The following is a 20,417-nucleotide window of genomic DNA, read 5'->3' as shown; positions in this document are numbered from 1 at the left end:
TCCAGGATTTTATTTAAATTCAAGTTAATTAACATATAGTGTAGTATTTGTTTAAAAAGTAGAATTTAGTGATTCATCACTTACATATAACACCGAGTGCTCATCACAAGTGCCCTCCTTACTGCCAATCACTCATTTAGTCCATTCTCTCAACCCACCTCCCCTCCAGCAACCATCAGTTTGTTCTCTATAGTTAGGAGTCTCTTATGGTTTTCCTCTTTCTCTGTTTTTTTATTTTTATTTTTATTTTATTTTATTTTGTTTTTTTGTTTTGTTTTGTTTTGTTTTATTTTATTTACATCCAATTAGTTAGCATGTAGTGCAATAATGATTTCAAGAGTAGAATCCAGGAGCACCTGGGTGGTTCAGTTGGTTGAGGGCCGGACTTTAGTTCAGGTCATGGTCTCATGGTTCATGAATTTGAGCCCTGCGTTGGGCTCCTTGCTGACAGCTCAGAGCGTGGAGCCTGCTTTGGATTCTGCATCTCCCTCTCTCTCTGCCCTTCTCCAGCTCACACTCTGTCTCTCTCTCAAAAATAAAAAAAAATTTTAAAAAAGAGTAGAATCTAGTGATTCATCCCCTATGTATAACACCCAGTGCTCATTCCATCAAGTGTCTTCCTTAATGCCCCTTACCCATTTAGCCCATCCCCCTACCCACAACCCCTCCAACAACTCTCAGTTTGTTCTCTACATTTAAGAGTCTCCTCTGTTTTGTCTCCCTTCCTGCTTTTATATTATTTTTGCTTTCCTTCCCTTATGTTCATCTGTTTTGTATCTTAAATTTCACATCTGAGTGAAGTGGTTAACTCCCCTGGGAAGTTTGGTTCCCAGTTGCATCTCTGCCCCTCCTAGCTCCTTCTGTGTGGCCTCCTCTCTATTAACTGTGGAAAGTCTATTCTGACAGTCTTTGGGTTTTCTGTGTCAGGTACACTGATGTTATTACCTAGGTGTGTCTGTGGGATGAGGTGAGCTCAGAATCTTCCTACTCCACCATTTTGTCAGAAGTCCTCTTGCCCATTTTTTAAAAACTTTTCTTTCCAGGATTTGTGAAGTAATGTGATATTTGTCTTTCTCTGACTGACTAATTTCACTTAGCATAATACCCTCTAGTTCCACCCAAGTTGTTGCAAGTGGCAAGATTTCATTCTTTATGATTGCAAGTAATACTCCATTGTGTGTGTGTATATATATATATATATATATATATATATATATATACACACACACATACATATACCACATCTTCCTTATCCATTAATCTGTTCATGGACATTTGGGCTCTTTCCATACTTTGGCTATTGTCAATAGCAGTGCTATAAACATTGGGGTGCATGTGTCCCTTCAAAATAGCACACCTGTATCCCTTGGGTAAATACCTAGTAGTGCAATTGCTGGGTCGTAGGGTAGTACTAGTTTTAATTTTTTAAGGAACCTCCATACTGTTTTCCAAAGTGGCTGCACCAGTTTGCATTCCCACCAGCAGTGCAAGAGAGATCTTCTCTCTCTGCATCCTTGCTAACATCTGTTGTTGCCTGAGTTGTTAATGTTAGCCATTTTGACAAGTGTTAAGTGGTATCTCATTGGGGTTTTGATTTGTATTTCCCTGATAATGAGTGACGTTGAGCATCATTTCATGTGTCTGTTGGCCATCTGGATGTCTTCTTTGGAAAAGTGTCTATTCATGTCTTTTGCCCAATTCTTCACTGGATTATTTGCTTTTTGGGTGTTGAGTTTGATAATATCTTCATAGATTTTGGATACTAACCCTTTATCTGATATGTCATCTGCAAATATCTCCTTCCATTCCGTTGGTTGCCTTTTAGTTTTGCTGATTGTTCCCTTCACTGTGCAGAAGCTTTTTATTTTGATGAGGTTCCAATAGTTCATGTCTTTGCTTGCCTCTGGAGACGTGTTGAGTAAGAAGTTGCGATGGCTGAGGTCAAAGAGGTTTTTTGCCTGCTTTCTCCTCGAGGATTTTGATGGCTTCCTGTCTTACATTGAGGTCTTCCATCCATTTTGAGTTTATTTTTGTGTCTGGTGTAAGAAAGTGGTCCAGGTTCATTTTTCTGCATGTTGCTGTCCAGTTTTCCCAGCACCACTTGCTGAAGAGACTGTCTTTATTCCATTGGCTATTCTTTCCTGCTTTGTCAAAGACTAGTTGGCCATACGTTTGTGGGTCCATTTCTGGGTTCTCTATTCTGTTCCATTGATCCGAGTGTCTGTTTTTGTGCCAGTACCATACTGTCATGATGACTACAGCTTTGTAATACATCTTGAAGTCCAGGATTGTGATACTTCCAGCTTTGTTTTTCTTTTTCAGGATTGCTTTGACTATTCAGGGTCTTTTGTGGTTCCGTACAAATTTCAGGACTGTTTGTTCTAGCTTGGTGAAGAATGCTGGTGTTATTTTGATAGGGATTGCATTGAATATGTAGATTGCTTTGGGTAGTATCGATTTTAAACAATTTTAACATTTTAACAATATTTGTTCTTCCAATCCATGAGCATGGAGTATTTTCCCATTTTTTTGTTTCTTCTTTGATTTCTTTCATAAGCTTTCTACAGTTTTCAGTGTATAGATTTTTCACCTCTTTGGTTAGGTTTATTCCTAGGTATTTTATGGTTTTTGGTACAATTGTAAATGGGATCAGTTTCTTGATTTCTCTTTCTATTGCTTCATTATTGGTGTATAGAAATACAACTGATTTCTGTGCATTGATTTTATATCCTGCAACTTTGCTGAATTCATGGATCAGTTCTAGCAGTTTTTTGGTGGAATCTTTTGGGTTTTCCATATAGAGTATCATGTCATCTGCAGAGAGTGAAAGTTTGACCTCCTCCTTGTCGATCTGCATGCATTTTATTCCTTAGTGTTGTCTGACTGCTGAGGCTAGGACTTACAATAGTATGGTGAATAGTAATTCTCTTGCCCATTTTTAATTGTATTTTTTTATTGTTGAGTTTCAAGAGTTCTTTATATTTTGCAGATATGAATGCATTGTCAGATACGTGATTTGCAAATATTTTCTCCTAGTTTGTGGGTTGTCTTTTTCATTCTCCTGACAGTGTCTTTTGCAGAGCAAATGCTTTTAATTTGGACGAAGTCCAGTTTATCAATTTTTCTTTTATATGTTATGTTTTTGGTGTTGTATCTCAGGACTCTTTACCTAACCCAAAAATTTTCTCCTGATTTTTCTCTTATGTTTTCTTCTCCAAGTTTTATGTTTTACATTTAGATCTCTGATGCTTTTTGAGTTAATTTTTTGTATGAGATGCGAACTAAGGTTCCTTTTTTTTTTTTTTTTTTTGTATACGGACATCTAGTTGTCTTAGCACTATTTGTTGAAAATGGAATTATTTCTCCATGGAATTGACTTTGCACCTCTGTCAAAAGTCAGGTTAGTGTTTCCCAAAGTTCAGAGATGATTGGGGGTGGGGTGTGACTTTAAAGGATAGCACAAGGGAGACTTTTGTAATGATAAAATGGTTATGTATCTTGATTGTGCTGGTGGTTATGCAAATCTACAGATGTGAGACAATGATATAGAGCTAAACATACGCATTACACCAATATCAATATGGTTTTGTACTATAATTATGTAAGATGCAGCCATAGAGGGGAGAGATTGAGTGAAAGGTACATGAGACCTCTCTGTACTGTCTTTGCAAATTCCTGTGAACCCATAATTATTAAATTATCTCATAATTACTATAACTACTATAATTACTTCAAAATAAAGAGTTAAAAAATCACTTGACCATATTTGTGTGAGTCTAGTTCAGAATTCTCTAGTCTATCCCGCTGATCTATTTGGCTGCCCTTTGCCATTAACACATTCTTTATTACTGCAGTTTGTAAGTCTTGAAACTTTATTCATTTTCAAAATGGTTTTATCACTTATCAAAATGGTATTTTGCACTTCTGTATAGATTTTAGAATTAGCTTCTCAATTTCTACAGCAAGTCTGCTATAATTTTGATTGGGATTGCTTTCAATTTGCAGATCAATATTTAGCAGTACTGAATCCTTTAATATCTTTCTTTCATTTCTAATTTTCACTTTTAGCTGTCAGTTTAAAATTTCTCTTGGTCCTCTGTAGCTAAAGGTGACATGGCAGAGTCCTAGCAAGCATGGAACACATGCCTCCCTCTCCTGTTCAGTTATGTGGAACAGAAAATGTGCAGCCTAGCAGGATCTGTTAAAACTCCAGGCTATGTGGCAAAGTTATTTCTGCCTAATGCAACGTTCCATATTGGTATTAAAAAAAAATCCAAGTATTACCATAGCAGTTGTCTCAAGAAGCAAAATATATTGGCAATTTCTTGTTTTGTGTCCTATAATTTCTAATTTTAGAAAGATATTTTTGCAACTCCTAAAAGTGGTTTACAAGTTTTAGGAAGGAAAGGCATAGATGGATTTAGGTACCCCCCCCAACTTTTTCTCATTTTATAAATGTAATTTTTAAAATTCCCAAGCTCCTGGGGTGGTTGGCTGGCTCTGTTGGTGGAGCATGCAAGTCTTGATATTGGGGTTGTGGGTTTGGGCCACACATTGGGCGTAGAGCTTACTTTAAAAAAACATAAAAATAAATAAATAAGTAAATAGGTAAAATTCCCAAACTCCTTTTCAGAAGAAAAGGAGAAAGGCAGGGTAACAGTGATATGTAGTAACCAAATCCTACTAAACATGAGTGACTTGAGGCAGGGCCTGTTGTTCTGTGTTCTCCTTTAGAGCCTGGCAGTTATTAGAAGTTCAATACATATTTGTTGAATGAGTAAATCGCTTTAATTTTCACCTATAGGCTTTGGGCCCTAACATATTTTTTTTTAGTTCTGAAGTGGATTTAGCATTTGACTAATACTATATAATAATAGAAGAAACACTATATCCTTTTTAAAAAGATTTTATTTTTAAGTAATCTCTACACCCAACATGGGGCTCAAACTCACAATCCAGAGATCAAGAGTCACATGCTGCATCAACGGAGCCAGCCAGGTGCCCCTGGAAGCCTATATTCTTATGTCCTCTGACCAAGTTTTCAAAATATTAAACAAGGAGTGGGGCGCCTGGGTGGCGCAGTCGGTTAAGCGTCCGACTTCAGCCAGGTCACGATCTCGCACTCCGTGAGTTCGAGCCCCGCGTCGGGCTCTGGGCTGATGGCTCAGAGCCTGGAGCCTGTTTCCGATGCTGTGTCTCCCTCTCTCTCTGCCCCTCCCCCGTTCATGCTCTGTCTCTCTCTGTCCCAAAAATAAATAAAAAACGTTGAAAAAAAAGTTTAAAAAAAAAAAATTAAACAAGGAGTGAAGAAATAGAAGGTCATTAAGTTAAAAGCTTAAAGGGGACATATTTTAGAAATAGGAGTGAGGAGTCCTTGTTTCTCTTTAGGAGTGAGCAGGGGGTCCCTGAAACAGAGAACCAGGATGATGTTCTGGTCAGAGCCACTGTAGTGGAGTAAAAAAGGACAACTTGGAATGAGTCAGCTTCCTCTAGGTGTGTGGGCATTTGTTCATCAGCATGGGTTTGTTCATCAGCCACATTGTTAATTTATAAAAACCCACTCCCTATTACATCCAAATCTCCACCATACTGGATACATTGGGGGCACATTAACATTCTTCACGGGAGGCATCAGTGTAGTAAATCTTTTTAATGCATACTTCTCAATAGGTCCTGTATTCTAATTTTATTTTGATATTCACCAGCCTACCCCTTATTGGGCTTCTCATTGCAGAATTTTAGGTCTCAATATGGCACTTGATTTTGTGGCTGAAGAGTAGGCTTTAGCTTGGAAACTTTCGACAAAACTTCACCTAGAGTAAGACCCGACTTCTAAGTAGCTTAAAACTGAGTCCCCTGAACCAAGTCACCATTTTGTCACAGATTGTACAACCCTTTGGTATTCCTCACCTAAAGGGGATTAAATATAAAGGGGCTATAAAGGGGCGCCTGGGTGGCGCAGTCGGTTAAGCGTCCGACTTCAGCCAGGTCACGATCTCGCGGTCCGGGAGTTCGAGCCCCGCGTCGGGCTCTGGGCTGATGGCTCAGAGCCTGGAGCCTGTTTCCGATTCTGTGTCTCCCTCTCTCTCTGCCCCTCCCCCGTTCATGCTCTGTCTCTCTCTGTCCCAAAAATAAATAAACGTTGAAAAAAAAATAAAAAAAAAAAATAAAGGGGCTATAAAATGTTTCTCTGCTGCTACTAGGAATTTATACAAAGGATGCAGGAGTGCTAATTCATGGGGGCACATGTAACCCAATGTTTATAGCCCCCCTATCAACAATAGCCAAAGTATGGAAAAAGCCCAAATGTCCATCAACTGACGAATGGATAAAGAAGACATGGTTTATAAATACAATGGAGTATTACTCAGCAATCAAAAAGAATGAAATCTTGCCATTTGCAACAATGTGGATGGAACTAGAGAATATTATGCTAAGTGAAATAAGGCAGTCAGAGAAAGACAGATACCATATGTTTTCACTCAAATGTGGAATTTGAGAAACTTAAAAGAAGACCATGAGGGAAGGGAATGGAAAAAAATAGTTACAGAGAGGAGGCAATTAATAAGAGACTCTTAACTATAGAGAACAAACTGAGGGTTGATGGGAGGAGGCGGTGGGGAAGGGAAAATGGGTGATGGGCATTGAGAAGGGCACTCATTGGGATGAGCCCTGGGTGTTGTATGTAAGTGGTGAATCATGGGAATCTACTCCCAAAGCCCGGAGCACACTGTATATACTGTATGTTAGCTAACTTGAGAGTAAATTATATTTAAAAAAATGTTTCTCTGCTATTTGTATTAACTCTTTGTGTGTTAAATTCCTGGTCAGGCAAAGTTCAAGTACTGTTTAAATAACAACAGAATCTAGATGAGCTACTGTTTAATTATCTGTGAGGAATATATTAATTTTTCCCCTATAGATCATTATGTTAAACTCTGTCTCTGACCTTCATGGCTACATTGACAAAAGCCAACTGACAGAAGACTTAGGGGGAACTTTGGAATATCGCCATAGTCAGTGGATAAATCATCGAACTGTAAGTACCAACTTATGTGCCCTTTTTATTGTTTTTCCTTATTTTGCAGTAGGCAGGGCAGTTAAAGTTGGGCAGTCATTGCCCATGACTATCTAAGATACAGAAGGTTGGTTTTTCTAAGCCACAGGTAGGGGAGAAATGGGGCGGAAGGGAAAAGGCTGGGCTTGTCCTGCTGACTACCTTCACCTCACTTCATCATCTGGCATGGGGGATTGGGGGAACTTGATTTAGAATGCACCTGGGGAGAATGCAAAATACGAGCACCATGCTAAAGCGGAGAAGTTAATTTGGTTGGTCAGGGATGGGTCACAGACAGTGTTCCACACAACTCCCCAGATGATTCTAATGTATAGACAGATCAAAATCCACCAAGTCAGAAGGAGCTGTATTTGACTATTGTCACAATTATTTACTGTCTGACTTTGGGTCAGTTATTAAACCTCTTTCAGCTTGTTTTCTCCCTTGTTAAAATGGAACTAATAGTGGTTTTCAGCTGGGGGCGATCTGAGACTTTTTTTGTAGTCATAACTTGGGAGGAAGTGTATTACTGGCATCTAGTGGGTAGGAGCCAGGTATGCCGTGAAACCTCTCATAATGCATGAGACAGCCTCCAACAAAGAATTGTCCAGCCCAAATGTCAATAGTGCCAATGATGAGAAACCTCAGACTGCCTGAAAGTTTAACATGAGACCAAGTGATGTAATGTGTGTGAAAGCACCTGACGTAGTATTTTACTTGTCACTCTACTCACTCATAGCAAGGGTTATCATGCTAAACTAGAAGGGTCAGTCATGTCAAGAACAAAGTGGGATTGAAACTCAAATAATAAGTGTTTCTATATAAATTCTCCTTTCCCCACTCTTCTAGCCCCTAGCCCCTTGAAAAGACTGGGTTTTCTGAGCCAAGTCAGAAGCTTCCTTCACCACCCCAGTGACAACTGGCAGTGTCAGCCCACCTCTCTGTGTATCTGGTCACTTTGGAAGCATGTTGCCCAATATTTAACCAATGAACACCTGAACTACATTTAATTTGGAAGGAGAATTCACTCTCCTTTAGAGTGTAAAGCTTTGTGACTTTTTTAAAGGAAATTTTAAGAACTAAACAAAAATAGATTTCTAGCAACACATTATATATGCAATATTTATTGCATTTCTAGCAACGCATTTATTTCAAAGCTACGGATTCTGATCCTTCCCTCACTTCTTTGTATGCCATGTAATTCTAAGGAAGACATGACCCTTCCCAAAACCTAAAGAACCTGGGCAAGAACCCTTTAAATTTCTCATGAGTTTTACCACAGTAACTGTGGCTCCTAGAGAATCTCGGGAATTAAAAAAAGGAATGGTGACATTCTTCATAAACATATTATTCTAAATAGGTCTAAATATAAAAGATACGGAGGGAAGCTTATGTAGAATATCACACACAAATAAGTGTGATCAGGGTCATCCTATGTTGCAATTTCATTAAACCATATGAAAAGTGAAACTGGAGTGCTTCTAGGCTTCATTTCTTCACTTCCTAGGACTTTATTACATTACTTTAGTAATCAAAAGAAGTTAGTGTCCCACCCAGCCTTACTGCCTAGCTAGCTCTCCCTTTTCCTCTGATTTCTCTACCAATTCTTTGTTTTATTATGTTCTTCATGTTTTTTCCAAGTTGCCTCAGATCTTTTCTGATATAACAAAAGTTCGCAGCAAATAAAGAAAAAACACAAATGCCCCTTGATGTCAAAGACTAGAATGCTTCTCTACGAACTTAGAGAGGTAAAGAAGACTGAACCATGAACATAGATTATTTAAAGACATAGCATGAGCAGACATGTGCACACACTTTCCCACCCCAAGCCCAGTTTGTATCCATAGTTAGTGTGTGTGCATGTGTTAAATATATTATGGTGAACTTTAAAAAATACAGATCTTTTTTGGGGGAATGGTGTACTTTCTGGTTGTCGGATCATTGAGACTCATTAGAACTGAAAAGAACCTTAAAGATCATTTATTTCAATTACCTTATTTTATAGGTAAGGAAACTGACCTTCAAAGTAAAGAAGTGATTTATCCAAGGTTATACAGTTGAGTAGTGGTAGAGCCAAGACGAAGGCTAAGCTCTTTTTCATCACCCCATCAGTGTCAGGTCCTTTGTACCATTTCCAAGGTGATTGTTTGCTAATCAGATACCTGGAATCAAGTTAATTTGTTAACAGACTCTCCATAGGAAATGCCTGGATTTCCTCTATTTCCTGTATTTTCCTCTATTTCATCTGCAGGCCTGGCACCTGACTCTCAGAGTTGTTACTGTTATTATTATTACATTTGCAAGGTACTGGGCTGTGCCCAAGTCCTTTCACATTTGCTATTCCTTTGATCCTCAAAAAACCCCTGCAAAAACAGAGCAACCATTATTCCCATTTTTTCGGATGAGGACACTAGGACTCAGAGTAATACCTGGCTTACTTAAGATCACACAGTTAGAGATCAGAATCTGAACTCTAATTCAAGTCTGAAACTCCGAAAGCCAAGATTTTTTTGTGGGTTTAATTTTAAATCTAGTTTTGTGAAATCTAGTTTTTATTGCTAAGAGGTGGTGTAGCATATAGTGCTGAAGATGGCTGGCTCTGGGTTCAATTCCAGTTCTGCCACTAATTTTTTATATGACTTTGGGGAAGTTACCTAACCTGAATTCACCTTAGTTTCCTTGTCTATAGATTGTGGTGATAATAGTAACCTATTTGAGATGCATTACAAGAGGTAGTGCATATAAAGCAAAATATTTAATATATTTTCTTATAAGTCCTCTGATAAATTGGATTTTTATATGTTATTCATTATAGGCTATTGGTGAATGACGTTGAGAGAGTATCTTACACAGATATTAGGTTATGTACAAGTAATAATACTTTGATGTGCTTGAAAGATTTTCATAAAAGTTAGTGGTTGTCTGAATTTCCAGGCCAAAAGAACTATGATGTTCAAGATTGCAACTGTATAAATACTTGTGCTAATAGGGGAGATTCCACCAACAACAATAGGGGAGACTCATTACAGATAAGGAAACTGACCTTCAAAGTAAAGAAGTGACTTATTCAAGGTTATACAGTTGATGGTGGGTGCCTGGTTGGCTCTGGTAGAACATGCGACTTTAGATCTCAGGGTCATGAGTTCTACCCCCACATTGGGTGTAGAGCTTACCTAAAAAAAATGGTTAAAGGACAAAGACTTCAGTTTCAGACAGTAGGCAGGGGTGTGCTATGCTCCGGAAGCCTTATAGCTCTAGCCTCAGCTCTGGCCTCTGGTGCAGAAAAGGGCCACCTCATGTCTGGCACATTCTTTATGATGAGCATCTGGGTTTTCAGAAATGTTCTCTGATGATATAAGATCAGAGGTAATTTTTTCCCAAGTGAAAATTAGGTTAGACCTCTTTGCTACTATCAGTTATCCATCTAGCAGCTGTTTATGGGCCACCTATTATGTGACAGGCATAGTACCATTTGCTGGGGTAACAGAGATGAATTGCGCTTGCCCTTCAAGGGCAAAGTTGTCTCAGGAGCAGAGGGAAGTGGGCATAGTAGAACCCATCTGGCTGAGTAGAATGATTTGTGGGATTCTTAAAAGCCACTTACTTTCAACTAAATCTGCTGATGATCAGCATCACTTTTTCTAGGTTAGGCCACATGTTTACTGCTAAACTGTACTGAGTAAAATGCAGATATCTCACCTGGGATATGAGGTGTGAAGTTACTCATCAGTTAGTAGGTATTCATTTAATGGCAGAGTAGTGTCCTTAGTGGAAGGTCAATTTTTATAAAGAAGTGACAGGCAGAGGTCCCCAACGCCTTATCACATGTGATAAAAGTAACTCTCTGAAAGGTCACTAGCGACTTACCTAATCACTACATCCATCTTCTCCCTTGGGGTCAAACTTGCTTCCCAAACTTAGTGACCTTAGTTGAATCCTGCCTTCTTTCCTTCCTTACTGCCTAAGCAATACTATCCTGGGCAATTCACTTGACCTGTTGGAGCTTCAGTTCCCTCTTCTATAAAATGGAGATAAAATACCTTCCATTCTGGATTGTTGAGATGATAGACAAATGTATAGCACCAAGTACACTGCATGGCCCGTTGCAGGTACTCAGGAAATGGCAGCTAGTTGTACTGTCCTTCTATTCAGAGAGCATATTGGTGAATGTTAAGCTGTCCTCATTGTTATGTCTGACCTTCCAGGCCATTGAAAACTTTGCTGTGACATTGAAGACCACTGCCCAGATGCTCCAGATGTTTGGGGCCTGCCTAGCCACAACAGAGCTGCCCAGGGGCGTGCTGTCCACTGAAGACCTCCTCATGTCCCACACAGGGCAGCGGGACAAGCTGCAGGTGAGTGGCCAGTGGCCTTGGAGAGAGCCAGGAGCAGAATTAAAAGTGAAGTCCTCTTCTTCCCCCTTTTCTGGTGACTTGGCAGCAGTTGATCATCTTAAATCTTCTAGATAGGCAGTATGTAAAGAGGAAAACCTCTTGAGACTGGTCCATGAGTGTAAAAGGATTGTAATTAAGACCTGTGAGAAGCAGCCCTGTAAAGGGAAACTCATTCCACCATGTGGGACAGGTGTGTGAACCTCCTTTCAAGTGCAGCACCCCTATGATCTGTTTGGGACAGAGCAAGATATGATGGATATGACTGCAGTGAATGCAGGAGGAGTGGCAATTGTCTTTTGAGGCATAAGCTTTCCTGAGCCTATTGTGAGGTTTTGGGGCAAACTAATAACTAATAACTTTGGGGCAAACTATTGCTTCACTTTCTCAGGGATGTATCTTTTTATTTGGGGAGTAATTTGAGAAAGAAGACATGGAAGGTGCTCTGAACTGGGTTTAAGGAGAAGCACCTATTAACTATTCATAAAATCATGTCAGAGCCTGCTAAGAATGGAGGCTGGTAGATTCTTTCAGGTCATGCAGTAAAGGGAGGTGTCTTCCTGGGGCTTATAGGAAGGGTTTCAGCTCTTTTCTACTTCCAGAAGCATAAATGGACCAAACCCATCATTTCACCAGAAGACCAGAACACCATTGGGCAGCAAACTGGGGATCAGAAGGTCAATGCATCTTAACATTACATGTATTCTTGCTGCATGGAGCTTGAGAAGAGCTGACCTCTTTTATTTGTGGCCCAAAATTTACAAAAACGCTTTGCTAGGTGGTTGATTTGCTCATTTAGCCAGCATTATTGACCACCTACCACTACATGTAGGCAAAACAAACCAAAAAAGTGCAAACTTAAGGAACACATAGTTGAGTTAGGGGAGTCTCAGGGTCTAGCAGTTAAGGCAAATTAATTCTTCCATGTGTCAGGGAACACTATTAAATTCTCTTTGGAAGGAGCTGGATATCCAAAAAAGAGTTCAAAATATACTTTCCACATTACTCTGAATAATTAAAAGATCTGGTTTGAAACTGTGAAAACCTAAAAACATCCTAGAACTTTTCCCTGGAAATGTCTCTGATGACCTTGACAAGCACGCACAACCTAGCACACCCTTCCTGTTCCCGTGTGTGCTTTTTACACCTGGATGGAAACTTAGGGCACATCTTCAGAGCACGTGCAGGCAGGTATCCCAGGCTCTTTTGCATATTGGATCCTTCTCCGAGGAGAGCTTCTACTTCCTAAGTAAGGGTGACTTTGACAGGCTATGAGCTGTCTCTCAGTTTACAAACAGTATGCTGGCACTCACCCTGCTGTCACTAGGACCTTGTCTGTGCAAAGAGGAAATTCACTGAAATTCTATGGACTTCTATGGATGTTCCCAGAAGCGTGTCCCTGAACTCTTTCTGTAGCCTGAGTGCTGACAGTAAAAAAAATTAAATACCCCAAATGATTAAGGAGGTTTTCTCTTCATGGGAATGAAAACTCCTTAAGCCCTTTGGACCGTGTGACAACTGGATATCTATGTGAAAAAGAAGGAAATTGGATGCTTACCTCACCTTGTCCACAAAAATTAACTCAAAATTGGTCAGGGAACTAAATATAAGTTCCAAAATTATAAAACTCTTAGGAGAAAATATAGATGTAATTTTTTATGACCTTACATTAGGCGATGGTCTCTTAGATACCACACCAAAAGCACAAACACCTAAAGAAAATAAATAAAGTAGACATCACCAAAATTAAGAACTTTTGTGCTTCAAAGGACACTATCAAAAAGGTGAAAAGACAACCCGCAGAATGGGAAAAAATATCTACAAATCATGTATCTGATGAGAGTCTAATATCCAGAATATATAAACAACTCTTGGAGTACCTGGGTGGCTCAGTTGGTTGAGCATCTGACTGGCTCAGGTTGTGATCTCACAGTTCTTGAGTTCCAGCTCCGCATGGGGTTTGCTGCTGTCAGCAGGGAGCCTGCTTTGGATCCTCTGTCCTCTTCTTTCTCTGCCCCTCCCCCACTTGCTCTCTCTCTCTCTCAAAAATAAATAAAACATTTTTTAAAAAATTAAAAAAATAAACAACTCTTACAACTCAACCTTTATAAAAAGACAAATAACCCAATTAAAAAATGGGCAAAGTAGGGGTGCCTGGGTGACTCAGTTGGTTAAGGGTATGACTTCAACTCAGGTGGCTCAGGTCATGATTTTATGGTTGGTGAGTTCAAGCCCTGTGTCAGGCTCTGTGCTGACAGCTCAGAACCTGGAGCCTGCTTTGGATTCTGTGTCTTCCTCTCTCTCTGCCCCTCCCCTGTGTGAGCTCTGTCTCTCTCTCTCAAAAATAAATAAGCTTTAAAAAAAATGGGCAAAGGATTAGAACAGGCATTAGACAGATAAATGGTTATTAAGCACATGAAGACATGTGCAACGTCATATATTGTTAGGGAAATGCAAATCAAAACTGCAGTGATATACCCACTAGAGTGGCACTAATTAAAAAGATGGGCCATAATAAGTGTTGATGAGGATATGAGGGAATTGGAACCCTCATACATTGCTTGTGGGAATGGAAACTGTCTGGTAGGTCCTCAAAAAGTTAAACATAAAGTTACCATATGACCCAGAAATTCTACTTCTACGTATGTACATAAGAGATTTGAAAACATGTTTTATATAAAAAGTTACACATAAATGTTCATAGCAGCATAACACCCCAAAAGTGGAAGCAACCCACGTGTCAATAAGCTGATGAGGGGATAAAAAAATGTGGTATATCCATACAATGGAATATTACTCAGCCATAGAAAGGGAGTACCAATACATGCTTTAATATGTATGAACTTTGAAATAATTACGCAGAGTGAAAGAAGCAGACACAAAAAGCCACATATTGTACAATTCTACCTATATGAAATGTCCAGAATAGGTAAATATGGAGAGAAAGGTAGATTAGTGGTTTCCAGGGTCTGGAAAGAGGGAGAAATGGAGAGTGATTGATAATAGGTATGGGGTTTCTTTTTGAGAGTGATGAAGTGTTCTGGGGAGAAAACATGGACTTGTATGCATTAAAAGGGTGAGTTTTAGGGGTGCCTGGATGGCTCAGTGGTTGGACATCTGACTCTTGACTTTGGCTCGGGTCATGATCTCACAGTTCAGAAGATCAAGCCTGGCTTCAGGCTCTGCGCTGATGGTGCAGAGCCTGCTTGGGATTCTCTTTTTCTGCCCCTCCCCTGCTCGCGTGCGCGCACACGCTCTCTCTCTCAAAATAAATAAATAAAACTTAAAAGAAGAGTTTTATGGTACTATACGAATAATATCTCGATTTTTTAAAAAAGAAAAAGATCTGGGGCGCCTGGCTGGCTCAGTTGATTAAGCGTCTGACTTTGGCTCAGGTCGTGATCTCACTGTTTGTGGGTTCAAGCCCTGTGTCGTGCTCTGTGCTGACAGCTTGGAGCCTGGAGCCTGCTTCGGATTCTGTGTTTCATTCTCTCTTTGCCGCTCCCCCATTTGTGCTCTGTCTCTCAAAAATAAATAAATGTAAAAAAGAAATTAAAGAAAAAAAAAGAAACAAAAAAGGAAAATATCTTTAGGCCTAAAATAATAATAAAATAACCATGAACCCTATACAGGTACGTGCTTTTCATACTGTTTATGATAGCCCTACAGACCTTCTTTCTTAGCAAAACAGCTCTTCCTGTTGTCTAATTCCATGTTGGTTTTGGAAGCAGTTCACAGAGGCAGGCAGTCTTCCTTCTGAGTCCCAAAGGAGGTGATTCTCACCTCTTTGAAGGTCTTATTTTGGGGCAGAAACCCCAGGGCCTTGTCCTTATACTCTCAGATACTTAAGTCAACTGACACACTTTACCATGTGTCCAGGTAAATAGGGTAAGACTCTCATATTTTGTTGTTGTTGTTGTTAAAATAAGAAATCCAACAGGGCCATAGTCCTTTTTCTCATCATGCAGGAGGAAAGTGCCAGTGGTCCTTTGATTATGTGATAGAGCACTCTTCTACAAATATGAATACTGTTTAGCATTTAATATTTGTTCCATTCAGAATTTATCCAATTGTGTATTCAGAGATGACAATTCTATCAGCATTTCCAGGGTTACAAATAATCAAGAAGATAATCATAGTAATAAGTGATTTTTTTGTAGGCCCTAGAAATAATTTACGGTCTTAGGAGTTGTTTTTTTTTTTTTAATTTTTTTTTTTTTTAAATTTTTGAAAGACAGAGAGAGGGGCGCCTGGGTGGCGCAGTCGGTTAAGCGTCCGACTTCAGCCAGGTCACGATCTCGCGGTCCGTGAGTTTGAGCCCCGCGTCGGGCTCTGGGCTGATGGCTCAGAGCCTGGAGCCTGCTTCCGATTCTGTGTCACCCTCTCTCTCTGCCCCTCCCCCGTTCATGCTCTGTCTCTCTCTGTCCCAAAAATAAATAAACGTTGAAAAAAAAAAAAAAGAAAGAGAGAGACAGAGCACAAGTAGGGGAGGGGCAGAGAGAGAGGGAAACACAGAATCCAAAGAAGGCTGCAGGCTCTAAGCTGTCAGCACAGAGCCCAATGCGGGGCTTGAACCCACAAACTGTGAGATCATGACCTGAGCCAAAGTCGGACGCTCAACCGACTGAGCCACTCAGGCACCCTACAGTCTTAGGAGTTTTTAAAGACCCCATTGTTCAAATTCTACTTGCAGAGACTATGTTAAAAATGCATAGGCACAGAGGTCTTGATTTTGCACAGGAAGATGAAATTGCTATTCTTATGAATGTTTTCAGTGCTAATGCCTTAACAAATCAGGGTTTTGAACTAGTTTTATACCACAAGAAGATATCTCTCAGTATCTGCTGAGGAAAGGGGATATATCATCTCTTTTACAGACTTCTTTTTTCTCAATTATGAGGACTTGCATTTTAAAGGCCACATTCTAGAATTCATTATTTAGCATTATAAAAAAAAACACAGCATGGTAGAGCTAACGTGTAGTGGCAGAAATGGGGTAATAAAAGCTAAGTAAGGAGTCTAAAGTATTAGTCATTCATATAATCTCTGGGCTCTGATTCATCCTTTAACTTCCTCCCCCACCTCCACCCCCAGCCCATGACACAGCCAAACACAGCACCTGGCATGAATAGTAGTGCTTTTAAATGTATTTTGACAGACTGACTGACTGACTGACTGACTGAATGAATGTCTGCATTTAGGCTTACCCTTGTCATAGGGAAGAATTCTCCCCAGAAAATTTAAATTCCTTTGAGCCTGAAGCAATCTGCTTGCCCTATTAAGTGGGTCTTTTGAACCAACTGCTTGTTTCCATAATAGTGGAATTGTAATGATAAGTACACACTGGGACAGCCATACCAGTTGTTAAATATTTATGTTCCACAAGTGCCCAACTTTACCTCTCTGGCCCATTTCCTAGGACCCATGAGACCTCCTCATGTTTCTGGCATCAAAAGGGGTTAACACGTGGACAGCAGTTGGCTTCCACTGCTTCAGTCACCTGACAGCAGTGGCAGGACTGCTTCAGTATTATATCTGACATCTGTGCTGATTGGTCAATGACTGCTCTAAACAGTTATTAAATATTTTGAATTGTTATTACTATGGACAAGGGAAAACTCCATTTTTGTCCTGGGCAACTTACCTTTTCACTTTCCAAGTATCATAGTTCCTCAATCTTTCCCTGTGTATTTATGGCAGATTTTTGTAACCCCGCTAAAGCTAACCCTGCTAGGCCATATATGGCCTAGTCCCAAAGCAGTAACCAGTCATAATTTTTCCTTGTATATATACATATAGTTTTTGATAGTGTGAAGGGGATACACAGTGAATGACATCGCTTGCTCAGACCCACGTTCTCTCTCTCACACGCTTCCTCACACTCTGCACTTCTTTGGGTATATCTGTGTCCCAAGTTTCCCCTTCCAAAAAGTCTCCTTCTGCCCCAGCAATATGCCTCTACTTCTCTGGCCCCTCCACCCTTCCTCCCAACTTTCCACACACACACACACACACACACACACACACACACACACACACACACAATTTAATGGTAATGCCAGAATCCTGCTGGAATTCTGGAATCTCAAGGACATTTAAGAAACTGAGAAAAGCCAAGACTCTTTTTAGAAGGTAGGAAGAGTGAAAGGTAAGAGCACTTGCTAATGAGTGCTTCCCGCCCCCCCTTCCCCTATCATATCCTATTTGTCCTTATTCATTTGCAACCTAATTTCTTTTAGACTATTATTAATTCATCCAACCTACAAATATTTAATGAGCATTGGTGAAATAAGAAGAAATGAGGGCTGATACCTGAGAGTGGAAAAGAAGGGATGTGTCTAGTTCCCATGCAGGAGTACCAGCCGAGAGAGTGACTTGGGGCATTACCTGGAGTGGACAGAGCCACAGGGGGTGTCCAAAGAACTTGGGCCAGATCAGAAAAGTCAAATGTATCATCAGCCAAATCCAGGGACAAGTTTGAGGCTTCGACAGCAGAAGTCTGCAAGGGGATGAATAATGCAGTGATATTGGAGACCAGGAGCAAAGGCATGAGGGTGAGCAAGCCAGTACTTGTGTGTGAATAGGGTGGAGAAGTATAAAACTCCTCCCACAAGGAACGAGCTCCATACTATGTGAAGGCTGGAGGTGGCTAGGCCTGGAGGAGAGATTCAGGGTTCATGTGCATACAGGATGTGTTTTTGTAACTATGGGCCTATTTTATTGCTCAGGGCACAGTAACCAGCATCCTGTGTGAACCATGCACCAAGCACCCAACTCTTAGAAGCAAAGTTCTCTGCCCGGCTCTGTCCCTTTGACTTATTTTGTGGTTAGCACTCAGGGCATTGACAGAAATGACTTGTGCTGTGTGATTAGAGGATTAGAGCTGTTGTATTTGGCAGGAGATAACCTGACATCTTCTCCAATTACAAAGCCCAAAGTCCCATGTAAAAGGAGCAGAATAGAGTTGCCTTGGAAGTATGACTCTTTCCATATCAACCCGAAGTTGCTGCCTATCTACACCAAACTTCAGTAGTTGAGCAAGGCCACACTTTGGGGACAGGTAGAAGAAGAAGCAGGAGTCTATTGACAATACCAGATGAAGTTTTTTTCCTGCTTTTCTATCAATTATTACATTATTATTTTGTGGCAGTGTCTAGCTTATTCAGTATCTGTCATTTTCTTATTTCTGGTCTCTGCCTTGGATTAGAACCAGATTTTGTTAATTTGTTAATAAATTTAAAATTATTAATTAATTAATATAAATAATTAAATATTAATTAAAATTATTGTTTTATTACTTTTACTTTAAACATACAACAGCAGCCTGAGATACCCACAAAATTTAAGAGTTGTTGCTTTGGAGAGGAAAAGTGGATGAGTAGAGGACAAAAAACTTATTTTTTCCAGTATATACCCTTTTGTATATTTTGGATTTTGTAACATGTATATGTATTACCTGTTAAAAATGAGTTAATAACCATATGATCCAATAATACCACTACTGTGTATTTACCCAAAGATAACAAAAATACTAATTCAAAAAGATACATGCACCCCTATGTTTATTCTAGCATAGTTTACAAAGTCAAATTAAGGAAACAGCCCCAGTGTCCATGGATAGATGAATGTATAAAGAAGATGTGATACACACACACACACACACACACACACACACACACACACACACATACTAGAATACTACTCAGCCATAACAAGGAATGAAATCTTGCCATTTTGCAATAACATGGATAGATCTAGAGGGTATGATGCCAAGAGAAATAAATCAGTCAGAGAAAGACAAATGCCATATGCTTTCATTTATGTGTGGAATTTAAGAAACAAAACAAAAAAAAGAGACAAACCAAAAAGCTGTTTTTTTTTTTCAGTATATGAAGTTTATTGTCAAATTGGTTTCCATACAACACCCAGTGCTCATCCCAAAAGGTGCCCTCCTCAGTACCCATCACCCACCCTTCCCTCCCTCCCACCCCCCCTCAACCCTCAGTTTGTTCTCAGTTTTTAACAGTCTCTTATGCTTTGGCTCTCTTCCACTCTAACCTCTTTTTTTTTTTCCTTCCCCTCCCCCATGGGTTTCTGTTAAGTTTCTCAGGATCCACATAAGAGTGAAACCATATGGTATCTGTCTTTCTCTGTATGGCTTATTTCACTTAGCATCACACTCTCCAGTTCCATCCATGTTGCTACAGAGGGCCATATTTCATTCTTTCTCATTGCCACGTAGTACTCCATTGTGTATATAAACCACAATTTCTTTATCCATTCATCAGTTGATGGACATTTAAGCTCTTTCCATAATTTGGCTATTGTTGAGAGTGCTGCAAAAAGCTGACTCTTAACTGTAGAGAACAAACAGATGATTACCAGAGGGGAGGTAGGTAGGGGGATGGGAGAAATAGGTAAAGAGGATTAAGAGTACCCTTACCATGATGAGCACTGAGTAATGTATAGAACTCTTGAATCACTATATTGTACACTTGAAACTAATATAACACTTTATGTTAACTACCCTGGAATTAAAATTGAAAAAACGAAAATAAATAAGTTAATTAATTTTTAAAAGCTGCAGCTCAACTTCTTTAGCATTTAATTTCCTAAATGAAAGATATATCTGATCTGCCATTCTCTTCACCTCAAAGCTACCAAGAATTTACTTTTGTTAGTTTCTTCTAAGACAAACTATATTTTCCTTTCTCTAGGATGAGCTGAAATTACTTGGAAAGCAAGGGGCCACATTGCTGTCATGCATTCAAGAACCAGCAGCCAAAAGTCCCACCAGAAAACTCAATCCCAATCAGCTAGAGAATGTAGCAACCATGGAAAGGTGAGTGAGAGGAGAGGATATGTAGAACTCAATGATCAGAAATAACCAAAAACAGATTGGTACGGTTACACTGGATCTTGCTGGAGTCAGGAAAGAATAATATTTGAGACAACAAAGGCAAAAAGAT

General features: G+C 39.7%; 1 protein-coding gene across 1 annotated transcript in view; it reads left to right on the top strand.

Annotated features, from left to right (window-relative positions):
* The window catches only part of MCF2L2 (MCF.2 cell line derived transforming sequence-like 2), a 257,039-nt gene that overhangs the window by 97,871 nt on the left and 138,751 nt on the right, over positions 1 to 20,417 (top strand). Inside the window, exons 6-8 of the mRNA XM_047100288.1 lie at positions 6,923 to 7,039; positions 11,263 to 11,412; positions 20,166 to 20,290. Coding sequence (XP_046956244.1) covers positions 6,923 to 7,039; positions 11,263 to 11,412; positions 20,166 to 20,290 — 392 coding nt within the window. The remainder of the gene's footprint in view (positions 1 to 6,922; positions 7,040 to 11,262; positions 11,413 to 20,165; positions 20,291 to 20,417) is intronic.

This window comes from Lynx rufus, unplaced genomic scaffold (genome assembly GCF_022079265.1).
Source record: "Lynx rufus isolate CCGP_SWC_20201006 ecotype Redwood Valley unplaced genomic scaffold, mLynRuf1.p SCAF_5, whole genome shotgun sequence".
In the NCBI taxonomy this organism is placed as follows: Eukaryota; Metazoa; Chordata; class Mammalia; order Carnivora; family Felidae; genus Lynx; species Lynx rufus.
This window is presented reverse-complemented; position numbering and strand designations above follow the sequence as displayed.